This window comes from Suncus etruscus, chromosome 6 (assembly GCF_024139225.1).
Source record: "Suncus etruscus isolate mSunEtr1 chromosome 6, mSunEtr1.pri.cur, whole genome shotgun sequence".
Taxonomy (NCBI): Eukaryota; Metazoa; Chordata; class Mammalia; order Eulipotyphla; family Soricidae; genus Suncus; species Suncus etruscus.
In genome coordinates, this window is record NC_064853.1 from 116013257 (window position 1) to 116029936 (window position 16680).

Sequence of the window (16680 nt, forward strand, 5' to 3'; positions counted from 1 at the left end):
GTTACTCCTGGCTATGCACTCAGAAATAGCTCCTGGCTCAGGGAACAAATGGAACACCAGGGATCAAATCCAGGTCCGTCCTGGATAAGCCACGTGCAAGGCAAATGCCCTACTGCTGTGCTATCACTCCAGCCCCAACTTCATATTTCTGAAGAAATCAAAATCAAAATACGAAAGCTAGGATTCCTTCTTCTCCAAAGATGATCAAATTAATTAGGTCACTTGCTCTCTGAAATACTCTGCAAATTCTACACAAAGAAAATAGGACAAACAAAAACAGTGTGTAGAGGTGAAAAGCTACAGTAATTCTAATTTCTGCTACCTCAGGACACTACTGTACATATACTACATCAATAGAAATGGCACAGTTTCTGAGGATATTTCCACATTTTATTTACATTTCAAGACTAAATTTAATCTCAAAATCACATTGCCATACACCTATTTCCTTTTTGTTGATTTCACTTAAAACTTATATGCATGGTTTGTCAAAGACTGTAAACAAATATTTACCATGTCTATTACATATAACACACAAAAACAGCTTTTAACAGAAATCCATTGACCTCCCCATGACATTTTTTATAATTATAAATACAGGTATCAAAACAATCCTGAACTTACTTTTGATACTACTACTTAATCAGCACCCACACTGCTTTAAAACACAATTTGTGACAATATTCATTTTACCTGATACTTTAGACAATTTAAACTTAGCTTTCACTAAGATGGATAAAGTATGCCATTTCTGGTTTTCTTCTGGAGCGATAACTTCAGAAACATACATGCTACCACAGCCATCTGACACTTCTCACCATGCTTTCATCTTGAAAACCTGAATCCTATATGTGAGCACTCCAGGTTTATGCCTAAATAACAATGCCTTAACAAGAGAAAAAAAAAGTGCTGCATCTTTTCTCCTGTCACCTGAAAACATAGTGTGTGTATATATATATTCTTATAAATGTCCAGGTCATGTTTTGCCAGCTGGAATTCTTTTACTTAATATGTATTTTGCATTGTGATATTTAATCAAGACATTAACATGAGTAGAAGGTTGTTGATTTAAGACAAGTTTGAGATCCATTAAAATTAATTATTGTATGTTTGTCCTTCTGGTGGCTGTGGAAGCTTCATATTTTCTTTGGACATCATTAGACGTCTTAGCTCTTGAAGTACAACTTTAATGCTATATGAGTTTTGCCATTTTGCTAACACTGGTATGCTTCGTGGATCAACCTAAAAGAGGGGTAAAGAAAAGAGTAAAAATTAACTATCAAGTTAAAGTACTATGGCACCAAGTTATCAAAGATATTATACATTTTATTTAAAAATATTTTAATATTTTAATAAAAAGTGCTTTAAAAAGTTTATTGCTTGACTGGGGCTAGAATAGTGAATAGTGCCTTTGCCTTGTATGCAGCCAACCTGAGTTTAAATAGCATCCCATATGTTTCCCAGAACCCATCCGAAGTAATTTCTTAGTGTAAAGCCAGGAGTAACTGCTCAGCATTAACTGATGTGACCCAAAGCAAAAGAAATTGCTTAGACTGTTAAGTGGGAAGCAAATGGGTGGGAGGTGGCATTGGTAGAAGAAAGTGAATACTGGTGAAAGAACTAGTGTTGAAATACTGTATGTCTAAAATCCACTTATGAGTAACTTATAGTTTCATGATCAGTAAAAATTAATAAAATTCACGGCTTGACTATGTTTTACAAGAGTAAGCAGAGAACATAGGATGATAAAAACCTTTAGAGAAAACATTACTTGTAGTTCCTAAAAATGTGTTTTGTGCACATAAAATGTTCTGTGCATATGCTTTCCTATATAAAAATATATAAGAATGGGGCCGGGCGGTGGCGCTAAAGGTAAGGTGCCTGCCTTGCCTGCACTAGCCTTGGACGGACCGCGGTTCGATCCCCGGTGTCCCATATGGTCCCCCAAGCCAGGAGCAACTTCTGAGCGCATAGCCAGGAGTAACCCCTGAGCGTTACTGGGTGTGGCCCAAAAACCAAAAAAAAAAATATATATATATATATAAGAAAATGAAATAAACATATTAAATAACATTGTTGTAAAACTAGTTACCAATTCTGTCTTAGTGAATAAGGTCAGGAATTCTCTTCATTTGCAATTATTTACATCTGAACTTAGGATAAAATGGTAAGCCTTGGTGCCAGAGCAATAATACCTTGGAAGGGTGTTAGCCTTGCAAAGAGCCGACCACTGTTCAATCTTGATATGGTACCCCAAGCCCACTAGAGTGACTCCTGAGTGTTCCTGCCCAATGGCCCTCCCCCAAAATAAAGCAATAACCGTGAGCGTTATTTGTTTTCGCTTTTCTTTCCAATGTATATACTATGGGATATATATGATATGTTTACATCTATAGGATATACTATATTAAGATAAGCTTCCACTGTGAAATGGACGGAATGAAGCAGAAGCTACAAGATACAATAACAGTGTATCCAATTCATTTGTAAGGAGCTAGAGAGATAGTACAGCAGGGCATAGTGCTTGCCTTTCACATGATTAACCTGGGTTTGATTCCTGGCACCCCAGGTGAGCCCTGAGTGCAGAGTCAGAAATAAACCCAGAGTACAGGCAGGCGCCCTATCATCTACTCACAAATGAAAGCCATGTGTAAACTTCCACCAATCTGAAAATAAAGTTAAGAAAACAATTTATAACAGGGTAAGAATAAAACCCAGTTATAAATTAGTCAAAAGAAATACTTCTAGGGGCCAGAATGATAGCAGAGCAGGTAGATCATTTGCCTTACTTGCAGTCAACCTGGGTTCAATCCCAGGCATTTCAGTAGCCTGCCACGAATAATTTCTAAGAGGAGCCAGAAATAACCCGTGTTTGCTGCTGGGTGTGGTCCAAAAACAAAACAAAAAAGAAATATAGCTCAAAGGACTGCACTGCATGCAAGGCATATGGAAACCCAAGATTTGATTTCCAGTTCCAGAGGTTACCCAGGCTCCTCCAGGACTGTCTATTAAGCACCATCTGTTGTGGTCCAGAAAGGGGAGGGGAGGGAATAAGAGAGACATAATGCTATAAAACTATTAGAAAAAAAAAAATCATGGTTACATGGAATTTGACAATGCTTCCTAGCTCTTATACCTAAAGTACATTGACCAAAGAAAATGTGTATAACTAGATACATCAAAAAAAATTTTAATGGGGCCGGGCGGTGGCGCAAGAGGTAAGGTGCCTGCCTTGCCTGCGCTAGCCTTGGACGGACTGCGGTTCAATCCCCCGGTGTCCCATATGGTCCCCCAAGCCAGGAGCAACTTCTGAGCACATAGCCAGGAGTAAGCACATAGCCTGAGCGTTACCGGGTGTGGCCCAAAAACCAAAAAAAAAAAAAAAAAAATTTTAACATTTGTACTATAAACTATACCATCGCAGAGTTTAAAATTCTGTGAGTTTCTCACAGAATGAGAAAAAATACTTACGAATCACTTATATAAGAAAAATCATTTGTTCAGTATATAAAACAATTCTTTTTGTTTTGTTTTGTTTTTATGGTTTCTGGGTCACACCCGGCGGTGCTCAGGGGTTTCTCCTGGCTGTCTGCTCAGAAATAGCTCCTGGCAGGCACGGGGGACCATATGGGAAACCAGGATTCGAACCAACCACCTTTGGTCCTGGATCGGCTGCTTGCAAGGCAAACACCGCTGTGCTATCTCTCCGGGCCCAACAATTCTTATATTGTTGGTTTACAAATTGTTCTACCCTCAACAAACCTAGCTTCTAGCCCCTCTGCATGTCAAGACATTTCAAGACAAGCCTTTTGTCTTCTCTCCCCACACCCACCCAGTTGTGGTCTAAGTGCTTAATAAAAGTTGCAGTTTTGAAAGGCAGCTCTCCCTCTCAGCTCCACAAGGTTGCCACATCTGCTGCTTCAATCACCCAGAATCACCGTTTTCCAGATGGCACTGTCTCATCACCCCTCTAGGAATCCCTGTGGGAACAACAATCTGACCAAACTTCAGGTACAGCAGTCTTTGGGCTGATATCACAGGGCTTTTTGGAGCAAGTATGAGCACACTCCCCATAGGAGCCCTGGCAACTGAACTACTAAAAGTTACAGTATCAGTAATAGTGCATTGAATTTCTGGACAACTTAATTAATTTAATGCTGTCATCCCTTTTGGAACACGGCAATTTAACAGAATGAACAGCTAACAACAAGAGCTTACTAAACCTTCTGACTTCATTAAATATACAATAACTTTGAGCCCGGAGAGATAGCACAGCAGTGTTTGCCTTGCAAGCAGCCGATCCAGGACCAAAGGTGGTTGGTTCTAATCCCGGTGTCCCATATGGTCCCCCGTGCCTGCCAGGAGCTATTTCTGAGCAGACAGCTAGGAGTAACCCCTGAGCACCGCTGGGTGTGGCCCAAAAACCAAAAAAAAAAAAAATATATATATATATATATACACACACACACACAATAACTTTCACAAATGTGCTTACTACTGTACTTTTTCTTTATCATTATTTTTAAATTTTTCTTTTCCTTTTTTTTATTTTCTCTTTAATAACTTTGCTTTCACTTATCTGAAAACCAATGTGTTATGGTCAACTATGTGATGCATTTTCTTTAAATAAAGTAAAAAACAGAACAATGTTCAGTGTTACTAGATTTTTTTTCTATGTATTTTGCATGTGGGTGTGCCCTTAACCTAGTACCTTAAGCATATGGACTTAAAAGTCTGAAAGCAATTAACTCATAAAGACAATTCAGCTGTTTCCACTAACATCCTTGCTTAAGTTAGAGAATGTCTTTCTGGGTTTATCTGCTATAAAGAACAATGTTCGACCATGACTTCTAATATAGACATTCTTCTCAAAAGAAGTCAACCCTCTACGTCAGGAGTATTTATCCTTTTAATCTTTTGGGTGGTGGCAAGGCAGGACACACTCGTTGGTGCTCAGAGTTTACTCCTGATACTGCAGTCAGGAACCATTCCTGATGGGTTTGGGAAACTATCTAAGGATCCAACCCAGGGTCAGTTATAGGCAAGGTAAGTGCCTTATCTGCTATATTATGGCTCTAGATGCCCCTAGGTTTAACCATAAAGTTGAAGGAAAATAATATTCAAATTGAGGTAATGGTCATTTTTGCATCAAAAAGGATCAAGCTGAAATACAAGTACATTATTAATCTAGGCTGGCGCAATAAAGTTTTTATGAATATATGTTTTATTATCTGATCATAATTTAAAATAACAAGAAGAGTTTTGTTAATCAAAGATCTTTTTATTAAAATCTCTTCAGTACTGATCACTAGAGAGTTGGAGAGATTGGAGCAGACTGGAGCACAGCATAGCCAGGGCTGTAAGAGGCTTGGGTTCAGACCCCAGCACCATATGGTTCCCAGAGCACCAAGCAGGGAATGGTCCAAAAGTAAAAGATTTTAAAATTTCCTCAATGTATATCATAAATTAAACACAAATAAAATGACTAACTTACCATTCCACTGGAATTATTTATTCCATTCATATTAATTTTGGTTACAAATCTAACTGATGGAGGAGCTTCTGGGTATTTAGGTCCACATTCTACTTTCAGGCTATATATTCTGTTTTCATAATTCGTCTGAAAGGCAAAAATAATACTTAAATCAAATACTAATAAAAAAGAAAAGGTAGTATGACTATAGTGTCACTAGATATAGATAGGGTCAAGAACATATGTTTTTACATTCAAATTTATTTGAACTATACAGTTGAAAATAATTAAGCAATTAAAAATAGAAATTTTATAAAACTACTACCAAGTAGTTTCAAAAAACATGATCTTACTTTTTGAGATACGACATTGCCACTAACAAATTAAAAAGAAAATGTACAGCAAAAATTCAAATTTTATTACAAAGTTTATAATGTGGGATAAGAAACTTTATTATACACATATAAAAGAAACATTTGTCCAAGATAATTATTAAATCTCTGTTTATTCTATTTGTGCAAGTACTAATTATAGTACTAATTCTAATTTCCTAAAGGGTAGGATAGTATGATTACCCTACTTAATAGCAATCAATAACTTCTAGGAAAAAAAAAAATATTACATAACATCTTCTTATAACAGTCAAATTATTTCTTAGCTCTATCAGTTTTCTTTACCTGAATTTAGAAATACATTAGAAAACTTGGGGCCGGAGAGATAGCATGGAGGTAAGGCGTTTGCCTTTCATGCAGGAGGTCATCGGTTCGAATCCCGGCGCCCCATATGGTCCCCTGTGCCTGCCAGGAGCAATTTCTGAGCCTGGAGCCAGGAATAACCCCTGAGCACTGCCAGGTGTGACCCAAAAACCAAAAACCAAAAAAAAAAAAAAAAAAAAAAAAAAAAAAAACTTTATACTTCACATTAGAAACATTGTTCACTCTTCACACACTCACCTATACCAAACAGATTGCAGAAATCAGGGAGAGCTACTGTGCGTGAACAGAATGCACAGACTGCAGAATCTAGCAGGCCTCATAAGAACTGAGTATAGGAGTCTCATTCCCACACAAATTGCCATGACTGGAAACTAAGGAAGCCTTAACCACAGAGAATGGCTGGCTACATTCCTAACAGGGCCCAGCAGCCAGACTTCCAACTAGGAAATACTCAGCAGATAAATCAGAGAGTCTAGATGAGAACATACATACATGGGAACCCAAGCAACCTGCTTAAACAGTATCAGAAGCTTTGACCTCTTAAGCATCTGAATTTTGTCTGCAAATATTCCATACAAATCTCAAAAATCCACTTTGGCAGTAACTGTGGTAGCATCTCGGGGCTCTGTTTGACCTACTTTTCTTTCTCTACTCTGTTCATTACCACAGTGAATCTGGAGCTAGAGCAATAATATAGCAGGTACAGTGCTTGTCTAGTATTGGCCCACCCAGGTTTGATCCCTGAATGTGGCCAAAAAATAAAAAAATAAAGGGTGCCAGAGTGAGATAGCACAGTGGGTAGGGCATTTGCCTTGCACTCAGTAGTCCCAAGTTTGATCCCCAAAATTCGATATGGTTCCCCAAGCCTACCAGGAGTAATTTCTGAGCTCACAGTCAGAAATAATCCCTGAGTGTCACCAGGTGTGTCCCAAAAACCAAAAATAATAATATAAAATAATAAAATAAAATAAAATAAGGGCCAAAGAGATAGCATGGAGGTAGGGCATTTCCTTTGCATGCAGAAGGACAGTAATTTGAATCCTGGCATCCTATATGGTCCCCTGAGCCTGCCAGAAGCAATTTCTGAGCATAGAGCCAGGAGTAACTCCTGAGCAATGCTGGGTGTGACCCAAAAATCAAACATTAAAATAAAATAAAATAAAGGATGAGTATAAAAAAAAGCAACCATTATAAAATTACCAGAGTTAATGTCATTAAATTATTCATAAATTAGTTTCATGTATATAATTCTCTCCTTGTGACTTTTGTTCACTGGGTTAACATATTAAATATACAAAAAAATTTTAAGGAACAAATAGCAAATACCTGTTAATTCCTATATATATTTAGAAGGGAAAAAAATGCAGCTGTCTAAGAATTTCACTTCCCAGAATTGAGTCACAACTTCCTTCCTCTTCAGAGATATTGCCAGAGGCAGGCAGACTTGAAACATTTAAACTACTGAAATTTAACATGTATGTAACAACCTTGTATACATCATTAAATAAGTTCAATATTTTATAAGGAAAAGGCTATACAAAACTCAACCAAGTTTAACAGCAAATATATTACTTACTAACATATCCAACACTTTAAATACAAATAAAAAGAATTGTACTCAGGAGCTAGGAGATACAGAAATTAGGGTATATGCCTTGCAAGTACAGGTTCAATCCCCTATACCAATATGGTCCCTAAATTTTATCACTAGCTGCCCACCTTCTGGAATGGCTTAACTTTCTGGCACTGAAGGGCTCCAGCAGCATCACATTATCTGGCTCTTGCACTGAAAGTAATACAGCCAGTAAGCTGCTTGCCTTGCAGAGAGCAGAGCCAGGAGTAAGTCCTGTATACAGCAGGATGTAAACCAAAACAAACAAAAAAGATCAGTGAATAAATAATGTGGACTTCCTGAGCACCACTTGGGAAAGTCATCTACTCCACCCCACTATAATCACACAGGTCAAGGAAATTGTCTAGAGATTTTTCAATCATGGAAAAATTGCACTTAGGGCTGGAGAGACCATGGAGGTAGTATGTTTGCCTTGCATGCAGAAGGACAGGTCGAATACTGGCATCCCATATGGTCCCCTGAGCCTGCCAGGAGTGATTTCTGAGCGTAGAGCCAGGAGTAACCCCTGAGCGCTGCCAGGTGTGACCCTAAAAACAAAAATTAAAAAAATTTAAAAAAAATAAAAAGAAGGGCCGGGCGGTGGCGCTAAAGGCAAGGTGTCTGCCTTGCCAGCGCTAGCCTAGGACGGACCGCGGTTCGATCCCCCGGTGTCCCATATGGTCCCCCAAAGCCAGGAGCGACTTCTGAGCGCATAGCCAGGAGTAACCCCTGAGCGTCACTGGGTGTGGCCCAAAAACCAAAAAAAAATAAAAATAAAAAAAATAAAAAGAAAGAAAAATTGCACTTAAAGTAAAAGATAGCAATGGCCCCCTTCATGTAAAAAAAAAAAAAAAAAAAAAAAAACCGCTCAGAAATGTGAAAATAACTAGAACTCTCATACTTGGTTGGGTGTAAAGAATGAGAAAAAAAATAATCTGGGAATTTTCTTTTTTGTTTCTTTGTTTTTGGGCCACACCCACTGACTCTCAGGGATTACTCCTGGCTATGTGCTCAGAAAAAGCGCCTGGCTTGGGGGACTATATGGGATGTCGGGGATCGAACCGCAGTCCGTCCTAGGCTAGAGCTTGTAAGGCAGACACCTTACTTCTAGCGCTACCGCTCCAGCCCAGGAATTTTCTTAAAGGTAATTAAGCATGCTGGGGGCTGGAGCGGTGGCACAAGCCGTAAGGCATCTGCCTTGCACACACTAGCCTAGGATGGACGGTGGTTTGATCCCCTAGTGTCCCATATGGTCCCCCAAGGCACATAGCCAGGAGTAACCCCTGAGCATCACTAAGTATGGCCCAAAATCCAAAAAGAAAGAAAAAAAAAGTAAAGGTAATTAAGCATGCACCTACCTTATGATGTAGTATTCCCACTTCTAATATTTTACCCAAGAGAAATAGAAACAAACATGTTTCAACAAAAAGTAACATTCTTCTCAATTATACATTGAACAGTCATTAAGACATACCCCATGCTGAATTACAAAACTTAGCTCCATAAAACCAAGATAGAAATTGTAGCAACAATACTTTCAGATCATGAAGAAGAAAAACAAATAAGCAAAAAAGTCAGGTGTAAAAATTATCAATATCATATTAAACATCAGGGAAATGCAAATCAAAGCAAAAAGTTATCATCCCGGGCCCAGAGAGACAGCACAGCGGCGTTTGCCTTGCAAGCAGCCGATCCAGGACCAAAGGTGGTTGGTTCAAATCCCGGTGTCCCATATGGTTCCCCGTGCCTGCCAGAAGCTATTTCTGAGCAGAAAGCCAGGAGTAACCCCTGAGCACTGCCGGGTGTGACCCAAAAAACAAAACAAAACAAAACAAAAAAGTTATTATCCCACACCACAGAAACTGGCATTCATCAAAAAGAACAACCAGTGTATGAAGGATGAGGGGTAAGGAACTCTCATTCACTGATAGTGGAATGTCAACTGGTCCAGCTTGTTTTAATACAATATAGACATTCCTCATAAAACTAGAAAAGGGGGAGGGAGGAAGAACAACAGCACAGTGGGCAGGTCATTTGCCTCGCAGCCAGCCCAGATAACCAGCCCAGATTCAATCTCCGGCATACCATATGACCCCCTTAGCACCATCAGGAATAACCCCTCAGCACAGAGCCAGGGGAAATCCCTAATTACCACTCCCTCCCCACCACCACCCCTAGTGTGACCAAAAAAAAAAAAAAAAAAAAAAAAAAAAAAACCCACTAGAAATGGAACCATCAATTATAGTCCTGGGTATATATTCTAAGAGCCCAAAAGGACAATGCAAATAAAACATCAATACTCTGACTACATATATACAATAAAATACAACTCAGCCTAAAGTCATGTAATTTGCTGCTATGTGAATGGATCTAGAGAGTATAATGTTAAATGAAATCAGAGAAGAAAAATCTCAAAGAAAAATCTCGTCTATTTCATATGTGAGATAGAAAGAATTGTCACAGAGGATATCTAGTGCCAAAGGCAATAGAAACAAAGAACACAGAATTCTTAGGTAAGAAGCTTGCCACTAGGCATGCAGAGAGTGAGAAGTCAGTTACAAAAGGAAACACTGGACAATGATGAATTTGTGCCATAATGGAGATGGAGAACTGGGGACAATGGTAGAGAGCAATGAACACTGGTGAAGAAATTAGTGCTGAACATTGTATAACTAAAAGTCATAAATATATTTATAACTCGGGGTCGGAGAGATAGCATGGAGGTAGGGCATTTGCCTTGCATGCAGAATGTCAGTAGCTCGAATCCCAGCATCCATATGGTCCCCTGAGCCTGCCAAGAGCGATTCCTGAGAGTAGTGCCAGGAGTAACCCCTGAGCGCTGCCGGGTGTGACCCAAAAACCAAAATTCATATATATATATATATATAAACATATATTTATAAACATATAAACTATATATATACATATATATTCATATATATTCATATATTCACTGTATATATATGTATATATATGAATATATATGTATATATATAGTTTATAGTAATACACGCACTCAGGAAGAAAAGACTCATAAATAGCTTAACTACACAGCTTAAATACAAGAAAAGTCAACAGAAAGAATCCAAAGCTAGCAGAAGGAAGGAAATAAACAGAAAATTAATAAAATGGAAACTGGAAAAAAGTCCAAAAAATATCAGTGAAACTGGAGCTGGAGAGATACAGCAGACAGGGTGCTTATTTGCCTTGAATGCAGCTGACCTGGGTTTGATCCCCACCATCCCTTATAGTCCACTGAGCACTGTCAGGAGTAAATCCTGAGTGCAGGATGTGACAATATATACCCTACCCACTGTACTATCACTCTGGCCCCTCTTACAACAATTTTAAAATTCTATTTTTCGTATATTTTACATTTAAAATAGATTCTTTTTTTTTTTTTTTTTTTTTGGTTTTTGGTTTTTGGGTCACACCCGGCCATGCTCAGGGGTTACTCCTGGCTGACAGCTCAGAAATAGCTCCTGGCAGGCACGGAAATAGGGAAATAGCTCCAGGCAGACCATATGGGACACCGGGATTCGAACCAACCACCTTTGGTCCTGATTGGCTGCTTGCAAGGCAAACGCCGCTGTGCTATCTCTCCGGGCCCTAAAATAGAATTTTTAAAAAGTTGTATGAGGGACTAGAGTGAATAGTACAGCAGGTAGGGTGCATGCTTTGCATGCAGCTGCCAGGTCCAATCCCCAGCATCACCAGGAATAAATCCTGAGTGCAGACCAAGGAGTAAATCCTGAGCATTCTTAGGTTGATAACCCAAAAACTAAACAAAATTGTTAACAGCAAAAGAAGGCCACTTATTAATAATCAAGGGTTCGGTACATCAGGAAGAAATTATGCTCCTAAACAAGTATGCACCTAAACAGGGACCAGCAAAATACTAAACTTGGAAGAAAGATATCAATAGTAAAACAATAATAGTTGGGAGATTTCAATACTGTTGTCACCTCTTAATAGTTCAACTATATTAAAATTCACAAGGAAATACCGGCTTTGAAGGAAGAAATGGAAGAGAAGGGCATAAGGAAATAGATTTAGGGATTTTCATGTCCAAAAAGCCAAGTACACAATTTTTTCCAACACATATGGAATTCTCCAGAAAGACCACATGCTGGGACACAATATATACCTTATAAAGTCAAGAAGACAGGGGCCAAAGAAATAGCATGGAGGTAAGGCATTTGCCTTGCATGCAGAAGGACGGTGGTTCAGGGGCCAGAGAGATAGCATGGAGGTAAGGCGTTTGCCTTTCATGCAGGAGGTCATCAGTTCAAATCCCTGTGTTCCATAAGGTCCTCCATGCCTGCCAGGAGCAATTTCTGAGCCTGGAGCCAGGAATAACCCCTGAGCACTGCCGGGTGTGACCCAAAAAACCACACACACAGGGCCGGGCGGTGGCGCAAGAGGTAAGGTGCCTGCCTTACCTGCGCTAGCCTTGGACAGGACCGCGGTTCGATCCCCCGGCGTCCCATATGGTCCCCCAAGCCAGGAGCGACTTCTGAGCACATAGCCAGGAGTAACCCCTGAGCGTCACCGGGTGTGGCCCAAAAACCAAAAACCAAAAAAAAAAAAAAAAAAACCACACACACACACACACACACACACACACACACACACACACGCCGGGTGTGACCCAAAAAACCACACACACACACACACACACACACACACAAAAAGAAGGACGGTGGTTCAAATCCAGGCATCCCATATGGTCCCCCGAGCCTGCCAGGAGCAATTTCTGATCATAGAGCCAGGAGTAATCCCTGAATGCTGTCGAGTATGACCCAAAACCCAAACCCCCCTCCCCCCCAAAAAAAGAAAAGAAAGTTTGATACTTTGGGGAGAGGAATAAGAAAGGAACCAAAAAAAATAAAATAAAAGACAAAAATTGTAACAATATTCTCAAACTCTGAAAATTACATTAATCACATAAGGAAACAAACAACTCAAATACCTGGAAATTAAACAGCTCTTTAAAATTAAAAACTTCAAAATTAAACTGAAAAACCAACCAGTGGGTCATGGATGATATCAGAAGATTCCTGAAAATCAACAAGGATGATGGAACTAGCTAAACCAAGTGCCCAAGAACAACCTAAGTAGCAAGTACCAGTGACTAGTACCCAAAGACAATAGAAACAAAGAACATGAGAACTGGTCCTTAACAGAAAGTTTGATATGGGACCAGAGAGATAGCATGGAGGTAGGGCATTTGCCTTTTAATGCAGAAGGACAGTGGTTCGAATCCCGGCATCCCATATGGTCCCCTGAGCCTGCCAGGAGCAATTTCTGAGCCTGGAGCCAGGAGTGACCCCTGAGCGCTGCCGGGTGTGACCCAAAAACCAAAACAAAAACAAAAAACAAACAAAAAAATAAAGGACTGAGATCTCAATATAAGACCTGAATCGGAAAAATAGACGCCGAATAGTCTCACTCATCTATGGGTTATAAGAAAAATGAAAGATACGGTATTTTTTGCAATAATTCTCAGAGACAAAAGAGAGGAGGGCTGGAAGGTCCAGCTCACAACATGAAGCTCACCACAGAGTGATGAGTGCTGTTAGAGAAATAACTACATTGAGAACTATCCTAACAATGTGAATGAATGAGAGAAGTAGAAAACCTGTCTAGAGTACAGGCGGGGCTGGGGTGGGGAGGAGGGAGATTTGGAACATTGGTGATGGGAATGTTGCACTGGTGAAGGAGGATGGTCTTTGCATGACTGAAACCCAACTTCAATCATATTTGTAATCAGTGTTTAAATAAAGATATTAAAAGAAAAAAAGACCTGAATCCATAAGTTATATTGAGGAAAACATAGGTAGTACACTTCATTACACTGAAGCCAGAGGTAGCTTTAATTATTTGAAACTATAAGCCAAGCAAAGTGAAACAAAGAGTAAAGAAAAAAGTTGTAAATGAATGCGTAACTTCACAAAAGCTAGAAGTAGATAAAAGCCAAATACCGGTTTATATCACAGCAAAATCCTATTAAAAAAATAAACAGATGTACTACCCTTGCATGTACAATACTGAGTCAAAAGCTGCAAACTGCTAAGTTCACATACTTCTGACAGAGAGACAACACAAGGAGTAAGGAACTTGTCTTAAATGCCGCTGACCACTGTACCACATATGGTCTATCAAACATCACCTGGAATGATCCCTGAGCACAAAGCCTGAAATATATATACATACACAAATTTGTATATATTTACACACGCACACACACCAAATTTACAACAGGTAACTTTTTTGTTGGGTATATGAAGCAGTGGTTGGAGTATGACTAGAAAAGAGGACAGGGATCTTTCTAAGGTGACAAAGTTCTCTCTATCTTCGTAAGAGTGAGAGTAACAAGACATATTTGCCAAATTTAGGTCCTATCTGTACATTTATTTATTTATTTATTTATTTATTTATTTATTTATTTATTGGTTTTTCGGCCACACCCGGCATTGCTCAGGGTTTACTCCTGGCTATCTGCTCAGAAATAGCTCCTGGCAGGCACGGGGGACCATATGGGACACCGGGATTCGAACCAACCACCTTTGGTCCTGGATCGGCCGCTTGCAAGGCGTTTGCCGCTGTGCTATCTCTCCGGGCCCCATTATCTGTACATTTATTACATTTATGCTGTGCCTCAAAATGTTTCAGGGAGGGCACATGTAAGGATCACACCAGTGGTACGCTGGGGTTATTCCTAGATCTGTGCTCAGCAGTGACTGCTAGCAGTGCCTAGGGTGTTTTATGTGGTACTGGAATTCCAACAGAGGTCAGCAGCATGCAAAGCAAGTGCTTTACAAAAAGAAAAACAGAATACCCCCCCCCCCCAGTAAAATCCTTTAAACCTGCCTATTAATCCAATCCATCCAATGCTTACTGTAAATAGTATTCTAATTTTGTTATCTTTTTTTTTGGGGGGGGGGGGTTGGGCCACACAGTTTGATGCTCAGGGGTTACTCCTGGCTATGCGCTCAGAAATCGCCCCTGGCTTGGGGGGACCATATGGGACGCCGGGGGATCGAACCGTGGTCTGTCCTACGCTAGCGATTGCAAGGCAGGCACCTTACCTCTAGCGCCACCTTCCCGGCCCCTAATTTTGTTATCTTAAATAATTTCATCACCTCACCTCACCTCAAATTTTTGTTACTGAATTCAAGAAATAAGTACCCTCTAAATTTTTAATGAATAATACCTATTTAATAGAAGAGCCAATGTAGTACTATTAAGTCAAAATTCCAGGTGTCTATCCATTTAACTTTCAAATTTTCAAAATAGGATACAATATCCCATCAACAACAGGAACAAAGTCAGAACTGCTAACATATATAATTCCAAATAAATAACCTCAGTAACAAAAAGTAACTAGCCAATAGCTATTGTTAAGATAAAAATTTTTACTATTATATTGGCTAAATAGAGATACTAAAGTCAGGGAGAAATTGTTCCTAAATATGTTACTTTCTCAACTCTTGGGGCCTTCTGGGAATTGGGGTAGGCAGATTTCCCTTTTGAACTGAAGTCACTGCAGCCTCAGTCCCAGCAACACCCAACACCTGACACAGAAACACCCCTGTTCCACAAATGAACCGATCAAGTCACCATATCATTCTAATTCTGGACTGGACTGCACAGCTGCATATGCATCCACTCAAGACCTTCAAATTTCATAGTACTATTAGCCCAGAAAGATCATAGCACATCTGATGAGTAAATTGCATAGAAGACCACAAAGCCCAATGAGCCTAAACAATATAAGGCTCAACTAGCACCAACCAGCTCAAAAATCCTCAATGATTTCAGAACATCATTGAGACATAAAAATTATCACAAAATTGACTTTTACAAGATCTCAAATCTGATAATTCCACTTGCCTATGTGTTATGACAAACAATTTTAAGTAAACTTGTTTGTGCCTGATAAGGGGGCAAACTGGGGTGATAGGTAGAAAACTGGGGGCATTGGTAGGAAGGGTAGGTTACACTGGGGGTAGGATTAATGTAAGATTTAATGCCCAAAACAACTGAATTATGAACAACTTGGTCAATCATGATGTTCTAATAAAAAAAATTTTTTTTATGTCACTCTTTTTTTTTTTGGGTCTTTGGGCAACAACCAACAGTGCTCAGAGCTCAATCTCAGCAGTGTTCAAAGGATCACAGTAGGAGTGCCAGAAACCGAACCATGGCAGGTTATGTGCAAGGCAAAAGTATTACCCACAGTAGTATCTCCCTGGCTTCAGTATGCTACTTTCTAAATAGAAAAAAAACTAAGGTGGATACCAACCTCAGCTAGTTTTATTAAAAGGTAATGAAATAAGTGTTAAAACCATTCAACATTCCCTAATCCTAGGCATCAATGAGGGAGGATTATTAGAGAGAAAAAGGTAGAAAATCAAAGAGATAATAACACTCTGGCACTCTAACAAAGTGAACAGAGCCCAGTAAAAGAAAGATGCTGGCAGTAGAGAGCATCTTGCCCATGAGCCCTTTACTGTGTCAGTTCCCTTTCAGGTCAGAAGAGAGAAAGCAGGGCCGGGCGGTGGCGCTAAAGGTAAGGTGCCTGCCTTGCCTGCACTAGCCTTGGACGGACCGCGGTTCGATCCCCCGGTGTCCCATATGGTCCCCCAAGCCAGGAGCAACTTCTGAGCACATAGCCAGGAGTAACCCCTGAGCGTTACCGGGTGTGGCCCAAAAACCAAAAAAAAAAAAAAAAAAAAAGAAGAGAGAAAGCACTCTTCTCTATCTTTCACCAAACCCTATATGTAGAATGCAGGAAATCCCTACAGTTCACTAGGTAAAGTTTGGAAAATCCTTTTGGTGACTCCAACTGGGTGAAGTCAATCTTCATATCTGGA

At 39.7% G+C, this 16680-nt stretch overlaps 1 protein-coding gene across 1 annotated transcript in view; it reads right to left on the minus strand.

Moving 5' to 3' along the window:
* Window positions 1-380: 380 nt before the first annotated feature.
* Window positions 381-16680, minus strand: part of UBE2V2 (ubiquitin conjugating enzyme E2 V2) — a 738183-nt gene continuing 721883 nt past the window's right edge. The window contains exons 4-5 of the mRNA XM_049775779.1: window positions 5495-5620; window positions 381-1242 (exon numbers count right to left, since the gene is read on the minus strand). Coding sequence (XP_049631736.1) covers window positions 1096-1242; window positions 5495-5620 — 273 coding nt within the window. The 3' untranslated portion in view covers window positions 381-1095. The remainder of the gene's footprint in view (window positions 1243-5494; window positions 5621-16680) is intronic.